At 48.0% G+C, this 17,672-nt stretch overlaps 2 protein-coding genes across 3 annotated transcripts in view; one reads left to right on the top strand and one right to left on the bottom strand.

Moving 5' to 3' along the window:
- LOC142559776 (V-type proton ATPase 21 kDa proteolipid subunit c''-like) overlaps positions 1–8,289 on the bottom strand; it is a 74,753-nt gene extending 66,464 nt beyond the window's left edge. For both annotated transcript variants that reach the window (XM_075671421.1, XM_075671420.1), the window contains exons 1-4: positions 8,082–8,289; positions 7,809–7,857; positions 7,315–7,398; positions 6,572–6,774 (exon numbers count right to left, since the gene is read on the bottom strand). In XM_075671421.1, the coding sequence (XP_075527536.1) occupies positions 6,572–6,774; positions 7,315–7,398; positions 7,809–7,857; positions 8,082–8,148 (403 nt within the window). In that variant the 5' untranslated portion in view covers positions 8,149–8,289. The remainder of the gene's footprint in view (positions 1–6,571; positions 6,775–7,314; positions 7,399–7,808; positions 7,858–8,081) is intronic.
- Positions 8,290–8,422: 133 nt separating this feature from the next.
- On the top strand, positions 8,423–11,736 carry LOC142559770 (RNA polymerase-associated protein RTF1 homolog). The gene has a single exon (XM_075671408.1). The coding sequence runs from the start codon at positions 8,703–8,705 to the stop codon at positions 10,800–10,802; it is 2,100 nt and encodes a 699-aa protein (XP_075527523.1). The 5' UTR covers positions 8,423–8,702; the 3' UTR covers positions 10,803–11,736.
- Positions 11,737–17,672: the final 5,936 nt, after the last annotated feature.

The raw sequence follows: 17,672 nt of genomic DNA, 5'->3' as shown, positions 1-17,672 counted from the left end.
GTGATGTTTCACGGCGGTGGTAAGTCTCGGCCAGTAGTACCTTTGCTGCACTCTGGCTAATGTTCGCGTGTAGCCTAAGTGACCAGAAGTCACCTCGTTGTGGCAAGCTTGAAGTACTTCTGTACGAAGAACTGCAGGAATGACAAGCAGATAGCGGGACCCGGTCGAAGAAAAGTTTTTTTTTTTTTGTAAAGGACCTTGGCCCATAAACAAAACGACAACAGTGCTCCTGCGAAAACTTTAGGTGGTTTCACAGATCTTCCCTCCAAGTAATTGATTAGTTCAAGCAACTCACGGTCGTTCCGTTGCTGTTGTGCGATGGCGGATGAGTCCATAACACAAAGAAATGCTGAGTCTTCTTCTTCGGGCAGAGCAGGTGACTATCTGTGATCGAGACAAGCAGTCAGCATCCGTATGTCGTTTCCCCGACTTGTACGTAACAGTCATGTCAAACCCTTGCAGCCTTAGGCTCCAACGTGCCAGTTGTCCAGAAGGATCTTTAAGGTTTGTCAACCAACATAGTGAATGGTGGTCGCTGATATCTGTGAAGTGGCGGCCATACAAATACGGGTGAAATTTTATAACTGCCCATACTGCGGCGAGGCATTCTTTCTCAGTTGTGGAGTAATTAGCCTCTGTACGTGAAAGTGTTCTACTCGCATAGGCAAGCACTTTTTCTGTTTCGTCTTGCCGCTGCACAAGAACAGCTCCCAAGCCAACATTGCTGGCATCAGTGTGGAGCAATGTAGGAGCGGTTTCATCAAAGTGAGCAAGCACTGGAGGTGTCTGGAGACGTTGCCGCAAGTCGTTGAATGCACCTTGCTCTTCGTCGCCCCATACAAAAGCAATATCGTCTCTCGTCAGGCGAGTTAACAGCGACGCAATGCACACAAAGCTTGCAATAAACCACCGGTAATAGGCATAGACGCCGCTGACAGCCTTTTTATCGGATGGTACGGGAAACTGTGCGACGGCTGCAATTTTTTCATGATCCGGCCGGACACCTGCGTGGCTGACGATGTGACCGAGAAACTGCAGTTCCGCGAAGCCAAAGTGGCACTTCTCCGTCTTCAGGGTGAGGCCGGCGGACCGTATGGACGACAGAACCGCTTAAAGCCGTTTGAGGTGTTCTTCAAACGTTGCGAAGAACACGATGACGTCGTCGAGATACACTAAGCAGGTTTTCCACTTCAGACCCGAAAGTACAGTATCCATGAGGCGTTGGAACATAGCAGGGGCAGAACACAAGTCAGAAGGCAAGACTTAATTTAAATTCGTATAGGCCATCTGGCGTCACGAAAGCAGTTTTTTCACTATCTTTTGGGTCTACTTCGATTTGCCAATATCCGCTTTTTAAGTCCAATGAAAAGAAGTAACGTGCCTGTCGAAGCCTGTCGAGTAAATCATCTATACAAGGAAGCGGGTATACGTCTTTCTTTGCCACCTTATTTAGCTTTCGGTAGTCCACACAGAAACGCAAGCTGCCGTCTTTTTTCTTGATCAGAACTACCTACAGGAGATGCCCAGGGACTCGTTGATGGTTGGATCACGTCATCTTCAAGCATTTTTGCCACTTGTTGTATGGCTTCACGTTCTCTAGGAGCCACACAATATGGATTTTGGTGAAGTTGTCTTGCCATATCCTCTGTAATTATTCGGTGCTTTGTTAGAGGCATCCGACCAACGCTGGACGTCGACGCAAAGCAGTCGTTGAACTTGGCCAATAGCGTAAGAAGGCGCTCTCGTTCGTGCTGCGACAAAGCAGTTCTAACGTCAAGTACAGGAGTTGGGTCTTGTGTAGGTGCTTCTTCGAGTAGTGAACAGCAGCCATGAACATCCGCAACGGCGTCAAAATAAGCCACAGCCGTGCCCTTGGGAAGGTGCCGTCGCTCTGTGCTAAAATTCGTTAGCAACAGGTTTGTGCGCCCGTCGGTGACATTCACAATTCTTCGTGCGACCAACATACCGTGAGTAAACAACAACGTGGTTATTTGGTCGGAAACTCCTTCGCAATGAAACGGTATGTAACATGCTACCGAAAGAAGGGCACACGATCGAGGAGGGATGACGACGTCGTCTTCTGTTAGACGGAATGTGTTGTGCTGCGGCGATAAGCAATGGACTAAACCGGAGCTCTTATAAAACGTCACCATGCGGTCCGGGATGTTAATTACGGCGCGATATTCTTTTAGGAAGTCCATTCCAATAATCAAATCTTTGCAGCATACAGGAAAGACGATGAAAGCGGCCACAGAAGAAGAATCCCCAATGTTAACTCCAGCAGTACATTGTCCAGTAGGCATCAGTAATTGGCCGCCTGCCGTCCTTATGTGAGGTCCCGTCCATGGCGTCTTTATTTTCTTCAGGCGGAGCACGCGTTCCCGACTCATTATAGAGAAGCCGGCACCAGTGTCGACTAATGCTGTCACCAACTGCCCATCCACGAAAACATCAATGTCGGCGCTCACAATTTCTTCAGTGTTTATCGGCTTCACATCGTTCTGCAGCGAGAATGTTGGGGGCTTTTTAGTGTCTTGCGGCGGGCCTGCAACCTTGCCCCCAGAGGTCGCCGCCTTCAGTTTCCCCGACAGGGGATGGGCGACCTTCGTCCTCAGAGCTCCGCAAAAGTACGTCCAGTAGATGAAGCCATCAGACGTGGAGGGGTTGGAGAGCACGACCGACGGCTGAAATCGGACCAATCATTGGGCACGGATTCGTCATTTGGGTGCGCTATTGGGGGTCCCTGAAAAGCAGCGTCGTCGCGGCATAGCATGGCGTCGTCATTTGCACGTCGACCATAGGACCACAGACGAAGAGGTCGAAATGACGTGTCACGATGCCAGCAATGACGCGAAATATGGCCGGCGCCTCCGCAGTGAAAACAGAGTGAGCGGCTATCGACAGTGCGCCATACGTCGGTTCTTCGAAGTTGCGGCCGTCCTGTAGCGTCGTTTTGTGGCGGTGACCAAGACGCGGCGAACGACGGCTGGCGGTATGACTGTTCAAAAACAGAGCAGAGACACGTCTTCTTCGTCATCACCCAATCTCACTCTGACCCACTAGGCGGAGTCCGTTAGTGCTCCCATCGTTGACATTGTCTGCATAGAATACACGCGTCAATATGAAGCTTAAATCTATAGATGAAAACATTTTATTTGCCATGCTGTAGAATGTGGGTGGAGAATGGGGGTGGAGAATGCATTTGTGGAAAAGAGGAAGTTTCCGATAAGCGCCCTCTCGCATCACGAGAATCTTCCCAGAGGGTGTTATGTGCATTTAAATCGCCCACTACAATGTAAGGTTCAGGAAGTTCTGCAATAAAGCTTTGGAATTCTGTTCTGGAAAGTTGATGGCTGGGAGGGACGTACCAAGAACTAACTGCGACTGGCTTATTAAAGAGCACCGCTCTGACTGCAACTGCCTCAAGGGGCGTTTGCAGCTGCAGCAACACCCTTGTCTACTATTATGGCCACACCACCCCATGAGGCAAGAGCATCATTGCGGTCTTTGCGGTAAATGGCATATTGCAGACACATGACGCTTGGATTAAACTTCTGTAGGAGTTCCTTTATATCATCGAGACTGTGGAGTAGACACAGTGCATTATCTGTGTAGTCATATTGAAAGTGTTTTGTGCTGTGTCTTAAGAAAGATTCGATAAGTTAGCTCACAAGACCTTTTCAGGCCCCGTGATACAGGATTTTTCTTTTTTCCTTGCGTGCTCCACGGAGCTGCACCATTCTTTCGGTGTCTGAGACGTCGGAGTAGTGCTGCTTGCACCAACTGCCTCTTCAAAGGCTCAGCGGGCACAGCAGGGGTTTTTCCAGGCCTGTCTGCACGGGCAGTGGCCCTGGGATCGGCAAGCCCAGAGGTCTGCTGGTCGTTCTTGGCTGGGGGCGAAGCAGAGCTTGCTGCTCCTGCTGGGGGGGGGAGCTGATGGCATCATCGCCGTTACACGCCGTGTGACTTCAGCGGCCGCTAAAGGATGTGGCGCTGCACAACGGCGCGCCACATCAGTGTAGGAAGGACTGGACTGATTGTGGAAAGAGAAAGGCTTACAAGCTTCTGGGAAAGGTAGGTTTAGTTTGACTTTCAGTTCTATGATTTGTTTATCTTTTTTCTAGAAGGGCCCGATCGCAGGTAGGTGGGGTGATCTTCACAGTTGGCACAGCGAGTTGCTGAAGTGCAAATGTATGAAGCATGTTCTGTTGAACTACACTTAGCACAAGTATCACGCCTTCTGCAGCTTTGCAACCCATGCCCAAAACGCTTGCGCTTGAAGCTTCAACATGGATTTGGGGTGTGTGATCTGGCACAAAGCTTGCAGTAGCCGGCTTCGATTGATTCAGGCAGGTTGCTGGTTCCGAAAGTAATGGTTATGTGTTTGGCAGGTAGTCACTTGTCATTTCGCCTTAATGTTATCCTTTGCACTTTGATTACATTCTTGTCTTGCCATCCTTCAAGTAGTTCATTTTAACTGAGTTCGAGAAGGTCATCTTCCAAGCGACATTGCACTTTGTGTTCATTGACCTGTGGGCCCACTGAGAGGGGAATTTCCCCAATTGTTACAAGTTTCTAGAGTTTGTCATATTGTAGTTTGTTGCGAAGTTCGAGAAGAAGATTGCCGCTTCCCATCTTCGTTACTTTATAGCATGGGCCAATTGCTACCGTGAGACATTTCGCTACAACAAATGGTGAGAACATGCTGACTGTTTTGGTATCGTGCCGACTGTGTACAACGTGGTACTTGGGAAAAGACTGTTTTGGTTGCATGAAAAACGTTAATGTTTCATCAGCGTGCCCCCTCTTCAGGGAGCGATCAGGTAATGGTGGAATATCGTTTACCATATAACATTGGAAAATTCAGCGGCGATGGTAGCCACCCATCACAGAGCCCAACAAGGGGACGCTACAAGGTTCGAAGAATACCTGGAGACACCAGCCATGCATCGCTGCTATAACCTAATATAATATACCCAAGGTTGGATAATTACCCCAGGTTAACCCTTGCCACCCAGAAATACAGAAGTGAGAAGAAGTGAAAAGAAGACAGGAAAGATGAAAAGGCAAGAGAGAAAGATGAAGATTGGAAAGGACAGGAAAAGGCAACTGCCGATTTCCTCCAGGTGGGTCAGCCTGGAGGTGCCATATATGTGAAGCAGAGGCTAACGAGGTGTGTTGCCTCCACCGGGGTCCCTTAAAGATCCGAACACCTGGCATCGGCTCAACCCCCAGGATCCCCCTTTCCCCAGACACGGCTAACCCACACATGGCTACATGCAGGAGGATCCAACCCTCATGTGCTCGTGTACGTGGTGCCGCAACACACCAAACGCCATGCTTACGCAGATGCCCCTGTGGGGTACATGGTATGCAAAGAAGTTTACGCAAGTGGTTAGATGAAAGGGAGAAAATGCTGTGTCACAGCAGTTTGGCTGGCCCCATCACCCAGAAACAAAAAAAAGAAGCACAGGCAGCAGAAAGCAACAGTACACAAGGAAACGTACATGTGGCCTTACACAACATACAGAATTAATAAATATTTAAGGAATTTCAAAAACTAACGATATTTATAAATAACACAATCAGCACATCAGTTTGAATCATGCCAGTTTTAGATAGAACACGCAAATTCTCAGTTAATTTTTCACCTGTTAAGCACTTTTAGAAGACAGCAACGAACAATTTGAATTCCATAGTTGGTACGAGGATATAGTACATATGAATTTTCCTCATGTTGAGTAAGGCAACAGGAAGGATTAGTTTGCAAGTCAGCTATAATATGTATCTCTACTGCTGGTGTCTATTGCCAGTATTTGTGTGAAAGAAACGGCGAAAGGCTAACATCTTTTTTTGGACAACTACAGACAATGCTAGAATCTGGCTTTTAAGTGCCTCCTTTCACTTTATGAACAAAGAGAAGGGAAACAGAGGTGCTAGATTTTTGTTAATCACAACCATGTAAAGCTAGCAGGCAATGAAGCCAAGAAAAGCATAGGGGTAATTAGCTGCAGTTTAAATTGAAATGTAGAAAATAATGAAGGGGAAATTAAAGTGAACGAAGCGAGAACTTCTAGCTGCTGGGTACCAAACCCACAACCTTTGCATTACGTGAAGCTCCTTTGAATTTAGGAGCTCAGACAGGTATGTAATGAAATTGTAACTGGCAATTAGAGGTTCATTTTAATTACCTAAGGTTTGTTAACCTCCATCCAAAGCCCTGTACATAAGCATTTTTCTATGCTACTCTTATTGGAATTCAACAGCCAGGGGCCCTATAACGTAAAACTATTCCAATCTGTTTTTATTCTAAACTGGCCAATAGCCCTGCATGATAGGTCAGAATAGTTCAGGTCCAGCCATGTGGACAGGTGCCATTCTCATATAGGCAGAGCCTGAGCCATTTTGACCTATCACGAAGGGCTAATGGCCGATTTGAAAAAAAAAAAAAAAACCAGATAGTTTTATGTTACATCGGCCAGATTCAAACCCACAACTTTGCGCATGGCAAAACCCCATGGCCACTGAGTCATTGTAGTGGGTTCAGTAATAAAATGCAGACAGGCCATACCAGACATGTAGTTGAGTGCCTTCTGTTTGTAGTCGAGAGTGTCGTCGTTAAATCTGTTGATCTGGCCCTGAAGCACAATGGCCATGATGATGCCATAGATGGCTACTGCCTCACAGAAGATGATGGAGACCAAGTTCTTGGTACGAATGCGTGGAGCCTTCACACCACCACCCACGATGCTCACACCTGTTGTGAAGATGCCACTGTGCAAGAACAGATGTCCACATCAGCAACAAACATAGGGCAATTCATGACAACTTAGAAACCAGAAGAACCAACAGGAAACTGCTAACATTATTTTTTTTTTCAGTATAAAAGCTAAGCCAGTCCTGCACCCCTCAAGTATTGCAGGTCAGAAGAAACTACCATGGGAATACAAAATCTCAAAATAGAAATCGCAAACAAGATTTATTGGAACAGTGTCATGCATAGAGCGATACCACTCCAGTGTCTGCTTCACGTTGTGTGATGTGCCACATGCTGCCTCCAGTATGCAGCGTTTGCTTGTCACCTGTTTGAACAGCAATGCTCAGCAGTGCAATGGTGAGCAGTCATTCAGGGATGTTGACAATTTTAAAGAACAGAAATTTTTGAAAATCAATGCTTAAGCGTATGCCGAGGTGCTTTACAGTTGTACCTTTAATGGCATCTTCCTAGTCTAGCAAGGGTGTGGTGGTGACAAATAAGGAGCTCAATGGCATGATAAACTGTAACGCACGATAACAACACATGCACATGCCTACCTGGCTGCGCCAACAACAGATAGTGATATGGACAGACCAATCCCAAGACAGCACCACATGTACGGCGAGATTCCTTCCAAGAACCTGAACAGTAATGAGCAAATGTTAAATAAAACACAGAATGCACAAAGGTCGGCAGCATTCAATTACAAGAAGCAGCGCTCTTAAAGCATAAGCAATTTCAAATGCTGATACGTCCCGGAGGTATTGAGCGCATCCGATACACATTATACTGACCGGGACTTATGAAACTTTCACGACAGACTACGCAGGCGAACAGCCGAATGAGTCGCGATTAATAATTTATATTTCAAGACCAGTATTAAATGAACAGGCGTAAAACAAAAAATAATGGCCGATGTCTGTAATAAACAGGGCATGCAGTAAAATTTGAGACATCAGCAGAGAGTGCTCCAATACGCCCGTATCGGTCATTATGTACATACACATCTCTAATAGTCGAATCTTACTGCTGCCTACAAAATGCTACTTACCATCCAAAGTCTAACCTCGACCCTTTGCCAGAGAGAATATAGTACAGTGCTGGAAAATAAGAAATGAGAAAACTGTAGCAGAAGCCATTTTATGCGTGCGAATTGACAACTGCTTGGATCCGAAAAGGGGCAAGTTACTACTTAATACAGATAATTCTATCAATACTACGAATATTAACGGTCTCTTCAAACAATTTAGCAGGGTACTTAGTAAGATAAGTTCAATAGAGCAAGTTCAGGCAGGTTTCTGTTTGCAGGCGAGAACCGCCTTACCAACGCAAAGGATCACGAAGCTGGTTATGCTGTACACGGTGTACTGAGTCTTCGCTAGCAGGCCCATTCTGTCGTACTTGGCTCTTTTCACAGTTAAATCTCCCTAAACAATAGTTCTATGCGGCTGAAATGACGAAAAAAAGCCGGCCTCAACGTCGCTATTCACAGCACTTGAGTCTCATGACATTCGCAACCAGCAAAACGTGATGCGCACCGAAACGGAAGTAGCACATTTTAAGCATGCGGGGGTTTTAGTTTGTTGATCTCGGAATTCGCGCCTGTGGCATGGTTTGTGAGAATAATAAACATTTGTTTATAATTAGTAATAAAGTGTGTAATGAAAGGCGGCACAAACAATGAATATTAGCTAACCGTTGATCTAACTGCTCGACTATTCCGCCTGCCGAGCGCATACGCGCATCGTTTTGGGCGGCCATGATGGACGGTAGACGCGAGATTTCGGGCCAAGTTGTTGAACCACAGAGATCACGCGTGTGCTTTATTGAGACCTTGTAGCGCGAGCGTCGTGATAGTAATTCGCAGTTCTCTCATCTAGAAGCGTAAGCCCGGGAAAATCTGCTCGGTATATCGTCACTGTGAACTAGCCCTCCTGCACGCAACATGGTGAAGCGCAAAAACCGGGTGGTGCTGGAGTCCAGCAGTGGGGAAAGTGACAGCCCCGACGACTTGGACGGTGAGCTGCTGCTACTCGCCAAGAAGAAGAGGTCTGAGTCGGAAGGCTCGCCACAGAAATCTCAACCCGAGGAGAGCTCCAAGCCCGCCGGTGCGGCTGCGTACAGCGACTCGGAGACGTCGGAGAGCGACGACGACTGGACCGTTGACGGCAAGGGAGGCGCCAAGGCGCGCAAAGGCAAGCTATCGAAAAAAACGGCTCGGAAGAACCGCTCGTCGGGTAGCGAAGCAGAGAACAAGAGCGGCGCGTCCTCCTCGTCCGAGCCCGAGGAGGGCGAAGTCTCGGACTCTGGTGGCGGTTCTTCGGCGCCGGCCGGCGGCAGCGGCAGCGAAGACGACGATGACGACGACGATCCCGAAGAAGAGGAGTTCAACGACGGCTACGACGAGAACCTCATGGGCGATGAGGAAGATCAGGCGCGGCTGGCACAGATGACAGAAAAAGAACGCGAGCAGGAACTGTTCAACCGCATCGAAAAGAGAGAAGTGCTCAAAACACGGTTCGAGATCGAAAAGAAGCTGAGGCTCGCCAAACGGAACGAGCAAAAGCGCAAAGCCAAGAAGGAGGAAGGCGGTTCCGCCAGCAGCAAGGGTGGTGAGGGCGTGTCGGCCAGCTCAAGATGTAAAGAGAGACGCCGCATGGTCGAGGAGCGAAAGGACAAGCTAGACAAGAAGGCGCAAGCCATCAAGGATCTCAAAGCTGAGCGCGAGAAGAAGCGAAAGCAGCTCCAGGAACAAATGCAAAAGGAGGAGGAAGAAAAGGAGAAGCGTAAGTCCCAGGAAGAAGAGGAGTCCCAAGCCCAAACGTCCAGGAAGCTCAAAGCTAGTGACATCTACTCGGATGACGACGACGACGATGCTTCAGACAGAGATGATGATGAGCAGGACGACCAGGCCGGAGGCGACACGTCGGAGCGCCGGCGTTCCTCTTCCTCATCCTCATCCTCTGATGAGGAAGAGTCAAAGCCACAATTAGCTGCCACAAAAGAAGAGATAAGCAAGATACGGCTGTCACGTCACAAGCTGGAGCGCTGGGTACACGCTCCATTCTTTGCAAAGACTGTGATTGGCTGCTTTGTGCGTATTGGCATTGGCTCCAACAACGGTCGCGCCGTGTACAGGGTGGCACAGATTACGGACGTGGTTGAAACTGCAAAAGTGTATGCCCTGGGTCGCTGTCGCACCAACAAGGGCTTACGCCTGAAGCACGGTAAGCAAGAGAGAGTATTCCGACTTGAATTTGTTTCTAACCAGGACTTCGCAGAATCGGAGTTCATGAAGTGGAAGGAAGTGATGGCTCTTGAGGGGGCTTCGTTCCCCACCACAGAAGAGGTCATACGAAAAGTCAAAGACATCCAGGACGCGCTGAATTACCAGTACAAGGAGTCGGATGTGGAGACTATTGTGAGTGAGAAGCAGCGTTTCCAGCGCAATCCACACAACTATGCAGTGCGAAAGACTCAGCTCATGAAGCAGAAGGAGATGGCAGAGCAGAAAGGAGACCAGGAAGAGACACAGAGATTAGCTGGAGAGCTGGAGCAGCTTGAGGAACGTGCCCGAGAGTTGGATAAGCAGCGTACAAGTACTATCAGTGCCATTAGCTACATCAATGAGCGAAACCGGCTCAAGAACATTGTTGAGATTGAACGTGCCATCCTGGAAGAGGCCAAGTTAAACAAGGAAAAGGCTGATGACCCTTTCACGAGACGAAAGTGTGCTCCGAGTCTTGTCACGAAAAAGGGGCCAGCAGAGGCCAAGGCAGCTGCACCAGTGCCCACAAAGAAACCAGAACAGCCAGTAGTTAACATAGCTGCGGTTGAGCCAACTCGGAAGCAACAAGATCAGCAGCCTCATCGAAACGAAGAAGACATGTTCTCCGCTCATGACTTCGACATCAAAATCGACCTGGACATTTCGGTCTCCACAGCACCTTCTGCCATAGCAAGACCATCGACAGGTGCAAGGCCAGCTGTTCCCAAACGTTCCCTGAACTTGGAAGAATACAAAAAACTTCGAGGACTTATATGACCTTTGCCCTCTCTGCATGTACTGCCTACATGGGCAGCAACTGTCTGTGTCTGTGCTGTCATTAATTTTACTCCTCTGAGCACTGTGTTAAGTGATCATCTTGTTCGGGTTTGTGGTGGCCATGTACATATCGCTTGGGCACTCTCGCATTGAGGAATTACTTGCGCCACTTGATTGTGAACAGTGTTCTGTATGATTGCTAGACAATGTAGAGAGAAGCTTGTGTGGTTGCTTTTGAGTTTTTACACTAGCATCTCCTTGTGCAGGCAATGAATTCACTGCATTGCAAGAGCCTTGCAAATAGTTGGAGCTTCTTTTTTAGGGATTGTTGCTAGCAGTTGCATGTAAAATGTGTTTTTTACACTTGTTTTCTGTGAAGTCTTATTCTTCATTGCTACTGTGGGCATGAAATATTTAGAATTACATTGAGCAGCAAGCTGATTGTGCATCTTTTCAGTTTTCTTTTGTCCTGCATCTGCCACAACCTTGAAAGTGCTATTTAAAGGCTTGTTGTACCTGTGCACAGCAAGTAGTTAACAGATAATTGGACAACTGAAGATCACTGTTGCTTGATTCAGCAGCCAATGCAAATATGTACAGTCAGAACAGTGTTGTGAAAACCAACATGTCCATGCTACCATAGTGGGACAGTATATTTGTGGAGAGTCAGCGACTCTGTAGTGCAGACTTCATTTAATTAAGTTGCAAAAGATTGCGTAAGTGACAGGCAGCAGGTGTGGTTTGTCACCTTGCATAGATCCTCCATGGGCACTGTACATATCCATTAAACTCTATGAAATGCGGCATCATGCCAGTGCATGGCACCTGGCTCTATACACTTAGTGTCTGGTTTCTGCATTTGTTTTTTTCATCTGCCATCAATGTTTAGAATAGACTAAACACTCATTGCTGCAATAAAGCAAAACATGACTTATCCGCTTTTTTTTTTCTGCTTGTGAATCATTATGCACATGTAGGCAAGCCACATTGCTTTAAACTAACAATTTGTCACTTCTGTTCACTTTATACAAATTATATTTTGCCTTGCCCATTGTCTTTTCTGCATCTTAAAGGGCCCCTCAATCGGGTTGGCTATTGCAGGCAGACAATCGCAGTGCTTAGATCACACAATGATAGTCATGTGTGCAAAGTATTGCACCAATTCATGCGGTGATAAGATAAAAAAACTAAAATTAAAACACTTAAATTTCCTTGAAGAAATACACACTGCACAACTGAGGTGATGTCACACACAATGAGATTCCAACTCGCACACATGCTGGCTGCAGCAGTAACAGCTCGGGGATTTCTGTGAAAAGCGGACCTTGCAAATCTGTCTCTGCAAATATGCAATTAAGGATGTGCAATTATGCAATTAAACAAGGGATAAATGATACCGGCCTCATCCCTGCATGCTTGGCTGCAAATGATGGCTAAGCATGTGAGCATTGTAATGGTGTCTGTCCACGGCATAGACATTAGTGTAGCCCTCGTAACAATGCAATAGTAGTGTTGGTTTGGTTATAATGCCACATGGTGTGGCACAGCAAGGAGACTGAAGAAAAGGAGAACGAGGTTCGTATCGGCATCGCGCGTCGCCGCTTTCGTTTTCGTAAAGTGCAACCGCGTGGATCATCATTCAGCGTGTATACTTCAGCAGGGTACACGCGATAAGTTGGTGGAGCTTGCTGGGTACCCTCACCTTATGCAGGAGACCCCACTGGGCAGCAAGAACCTCGCCCCACAATTGGAGTTGACTCCAGTTCACCGCACAAGCCAGCGAATCCGAGGCCTTGCCCCAGAATTTGGAAACCTCCAGGAAAAGGTGATGACTGCGACCACTGCGACTTCTACGGAAAGGGTGACACCGACTCACCTAACGCTGCTAAACCACCAAGTGCCGACGGCTTTTCATGGTGACACATTTGAAGAAGTGCACGACTGGCTGGCAGAGTTCAAGCGCGTGGCTGCGTTTAATGAGTGGAACAACAACACCAAACTCGGGAATGTCTACTTCAGCCTCCAGGATGGTGCTCGCACGTGGTTTATGAACCGTGAATGTGCCCAGTCATCCTGGCTTGAGTTCCAGCACAAGCTACTGGAGACTTACTCCAACCCTGATCGCCAAGAAAAAGCGGGGCGGGCCCTTCAGTCACGCGTTCAAAAGCCCAACGAAAGCGTCACGATGTAGGTGGAGGACATGACGCGTCTCTTTCAGCATGCCGATTCGAGCATGTCGGAAGAGAAGGTGCGTCATCTGATGAGAGCCGTAAAGGAACAGCTCTTTGGCGGTCTTGTTTGGAATACACCCAAGACTGTTGCGGAGTTCCTCACTGAAGCCACCGCGATGGAGAAGACCCTTCAGCAACGGTCGAACATGTACAACCGACAAGTAAATGCTCCCTGCACTCTGGATACGCCGGTAGGCTTCATGTGCGACGTCGCCTTGCTTTGAGAGCTGATTCGCTCAGTGGTTCGCGACGAGTTGCAGAAGCACCACGGTACACTGCCACCTCCAGTCAGCTCCCTCGCCAGCGTCGTACTCAACAAGGTACAGCAGGCACTGCAGGCATCTCTTTCCAGCAGTGAAGCACCACCTCTGCCAAGCGAGTCCCGGCGCAAGACTTGCGCAGAAACATTACTGAGCCCCGCCCAAGCTTTCGCACCTACTTATGTTGTGCCGCCAGTCGCGTTGCAATCGGCGCAAGCAGCTCCGACAACTCCGCTACCGTACTTCAACGACCGCCGAACACCCGCAAAGAAATCAGAGGTTTGGCGAGCACCCGATCGACGACCGCTGTGCTACCACTGCGACGAAGCTGGTCATGTGCATCGGGAGTGCCCCTACTGACGACTCGGACTGCGGGGTTTTTCTATCGATTCGCCTTGACCTAGGTTCAGCCAAAGGCCACCCGACATTGCAGAATTCCTTGGACAGCAGCGCAGGTGGGGCACATCGCAGCGGCAGTCACGCTCACCCTCATCGCGGCGATATTTCCCTGCTCGTGATACCACCTCAAGGACGACTCAAGGGTGATCAAGTCCACGCCGGGAAAACTGACGTCAGCGACTTTACGAGGTGGGGCCGCTGATACTCGACACGCTGAAGACCTCGTAGAGTGCCGACCGCAGAACAACGAAAACACGATGACGCCGGAACCAGTTTCTGCGAACACGATTTCACTGGACATACCTGTGTTGATCGACGGCAGAAAAATGAGTGCACTTGTAGATACTGGCGCCGATTACTCTATTCTTAGTGGCGAACTGGCAAGCGTTCTGAAAAAAGTTACGTTGCCCTGGAATGGGGCACCAGTTCATACGGCAGGTGGCTACGTCATCACACCGCTTGGCCTATGCACAGCCAGAGTAGAAATTCACGGTGCTGCTTTTCTCGGCACTTGTCTGGTTCTACACGAGTGTTCCCATGATTTAATTCTTGGGATGGGCTTTCTCCGGGAATATGGCACTATTATTGACTTCTGCGAGCGCTGCATCATTTTCTCGAAACAAAGGGCAACAACACAGACCTACGCCATTGGACACAGATCCGCACTTCGCGTTTCGGACGACAGCATCACTATACCGCCATGTGCGGGTGTTATGGTTCCGGTCAAGTCCGATGAGCTCCAAGACAGTGAAGCCATTGTAGAAGGCAACATTTCTATGTTGCTGACCCAAGGTATTTGTGGAGCGCGAAGCCTTGTGGAACTTCATGACAGCCAGACAACGATCCTCGTTACCAACTTTACCTTTGAGCATCGGCACATTTTTCGTGGCACTGCCATTGCCTACGCCGAACCATCAACATACATCGTCAAGTGCTTTGCTTCTGAAGTGGGCACGGACAGTTCACTCAGAGACATCGATGTAAACTCTGAGCTTACGGACGACCAAAAGAGCGCACTGCAGGAACTCTTGAACAAATTCTGCGTGTGCTTCGCTCAGGCTACTAAGGTGGATAATCGTCACCATGGACTATTTAACGTGGTATGCTAAGGCAAAGGCGTTGATTGAGGCACAGCTTCCAAGGCTGCCCAGTTTTTCATACAGAGCATCGTCCCAAGGCATGGTGCCCCATCGCACATCATCACAGATCGAGGCAAAGCCTTTACAGCACAGCTCACTAAAGAAGTTTTTAAACTCAGCTGCACGACCCATCAAAGGACAACTGCCTATCATCCGCAAACGGCTTGACCGAACGACTGAACAAAATGATGACTGACATGCTGTCTATGTACATAGATGTACAGCACAAGACGTGGGACGAGATACCCCCTTACGTAACATTTGCCTAATACTGCTACGCAAGAAACACGCTTCACACCGTCTTACCTCGTTTACGGCCGTGAAGTGCAGACTATGTTAGAAGCAGTGCTGCCGTGCGACAACATCGATCATCTCGACCTCGCCCAAGATGCCGAGACGAACCTCGTTCTCATTTTCTTCAGTCTTCTTGCTGTGCCACACCATGTGGCATTATATTTTCAGGCACAGCATGATGAGTTGGCGCTCGAACTTGTGACAGAAATTTTTAATGAAATTACTGCACATATTTTATGCAAGTGTAAAGCTGTGTACCCTTCTCTAAGCATCTATTGCCAACAAAGGTATAACATTCTCTATTGCGTTCACACTTGGAGTTTGAAGTTGTCGGCTATGTGCAGCACCTGCACAATTTCGAATGTGGCTAAAGGACACTGTTTTTCTTCTGCAAGAATGCCAGAGCATCAGCTGCCTCCTGTGGTGTCTGCATCTTCCCGTGGTCAGTAAACCGGGCAGAGGGTAGCCGAAGGAGTGCTTACCAAATTAGCCAATTGCGACCATCCCCCTTGCCCTGCTTATGCAGAAGAGCAAACGTCACTGCAGGAAATGCAAGTCATGCCACACCAGGCTGAGTACATATATAAAGTGTACTTATACACAACCCAACTGAGCTCTTCAAAGTGCGCGCTTATGCATACAACTTTGTTCACGGTGCAGACAATGCTAACCCCAGCTAACTGGCTTGCATAGTAACATAGCCCTGTATTTTGACATACAAAGTAGTGCCAGTGAGCACATCTCTGTTCTTCGTAAACGATAAATCATGGCACAACACCTGTATCTATATAATAGACTCGTAAGTGTCTTTTAGTAGAGCACAGTGGCCAAGTTATATAAGACTGTGTGACATTCAACAGTTTCATTACAAGGGTGTAACACATAGGTTGTTGCACAAATAGAAAAAGATAAGCATGAAAAAATTATAGACAAGGAACATGGGACGGGTGGTGCACATAGCTTCGATTGTCATTCCATTGCTGCTATGCTGTCGTCATTGCATTGTCATGTCATCTTGGTTGTTCCATCAACATCATTCCAGCATCGTCACCCTATGTCCATGATACCATTGTCATCCCGTTGACGCTGTTATTGTCATGTCATTGTCATCATGCCATCATTGCAATTCCGGCAGCATCATACTGTCGTCATACTTTCGCTTTCATGCATGATTGCCACATGTTCACATTGAGAAAGACGTTCCCCTATAGAAATGTGTCCAACTTGATTGTAAGCACTACACTTGCATATTGGTCACTAAACAATAACAGTGTTTTTCACAAAGCCCAAGGGAAGCTTTGCTTAACTTAAACCGATTCCCACTGGGCATGGGATCACCACCTTTCTTTTATTATTCGTCAACATGTACGAACACTTTAGATGTGGCATGCGGACTCACCAAATGTGTGGAAGGTACAGTCGAATCTCAATAATTCGAACTCGAAGGGGCCCGAAAATTTGTTCGAATTAAAAGAAGGACTTGTTCTTGAAGTATTTGTTCACCATAGCATGATGCATGATGCACGAAGGGTGTGAGTCGTGAAATATTGCGGCGTGCAAACACCATGGCAAGCGAGGACCACAAACCTGCCCACAGCTGCCAACGCTCGCATTCCGACAACGGCAGAAAATGAAACTTCAAGGGGCAAGCTGGCGCCAAGTCAGCAGGGCTGGCAGCATTGGTGCAGAGGCAGGCACGCGCAGATACCGTCGAAGGTGAGGGAGTTGAGAGTGAGGGGAGCATAGTTGCGAGCAAGGGCAAGAGGATTTGCTTTCCTGCCAGCTTGATAAATGGCGCGAATTACCTGTGCCACCAAAGCAGCGGAGTTGTCAAGGCTGGACTGGGCCTCCGCCACTGCATCCCTCTGCGTGCTCGCATGCTTTCTTTTCTTTTCATCTGGAGGCCTCGGATTACGCCCATCACTGTAAAAAAACAAGTGCGAGCGAGAGCTGACGCAAGCAGACGATCGTGCGAAACAAGCGGCCTGGCTGAACCACATGCGAATATGAATAGAGCGGTCGGGCGGGTCCGCATGACACCAGCTTCCCGCGCGTACGTCACCGTAAGGACCACTCTTATCGGTCTCCACTCGTGGCTCGCTTGCCGCCTCAACGAGCCATGGGAAGTTTCCCGAATTCCATCACTTGAAGAGGTGCGCTAGAAACCAAGCGATACAAACATGTCTGAAAATGAACTACCAAAATGTTCTCCTCAGGACATTTCTATAAGCGCTTCGGAAGGCGAACAAACATAACTGCAAATAGTAGTCAGAATCGCAGCTCTAAGTTCAGTATTCAACTGTACAGTTCTGCCTAGTATATATGTACTTGGGCCATGGTCGACTGAACAACAGTCAAAAAGACACACCAATGAAGCACACTTCATGCTTCTCGCGCGCAGCAACTTGTCCTGCACTTGCATCAAGGCACGTGCTAATTTGATATCCGTGGCGATGTGAAGTCAAAGATAATGTGAATTGAAGCTTGTTTTTTTTTCCATTATAATCTGTCCAAATATATCAGCAATTTAAAGATTACATATTTTTA

Source organism: Dermacentor variabilis, chromosome 10 (assembly GCF_050947875.1).
Source record: "Dermacentor variabilis isolate Ectoservices chromosome 10, ASM5094787v1, whole genome shotgun sequence".
NCBI classification, from domain to species: Eukaryota; Metazoa; Arthropoda; class Arachnida; order Ixodida; family Ixodidae; genus Dermacentor; species Dermacentor variabilis.
The sequence above is the reverse complement of the archived record's forward strand: the minus strand, read 5'-3'. Positions and strand labels throughout refer to the sequence as shown.

Bases quoted from the DNA above. Each gene is read 5' to 3' on its own strand.
- LOC142559770 (XM_075671408.1), top strand. From the start codon at position 8,703: ATGGTGAAGCGCAAAAACCGGGTGGTGCTGGAGTCCAGCAGTGGGGAA.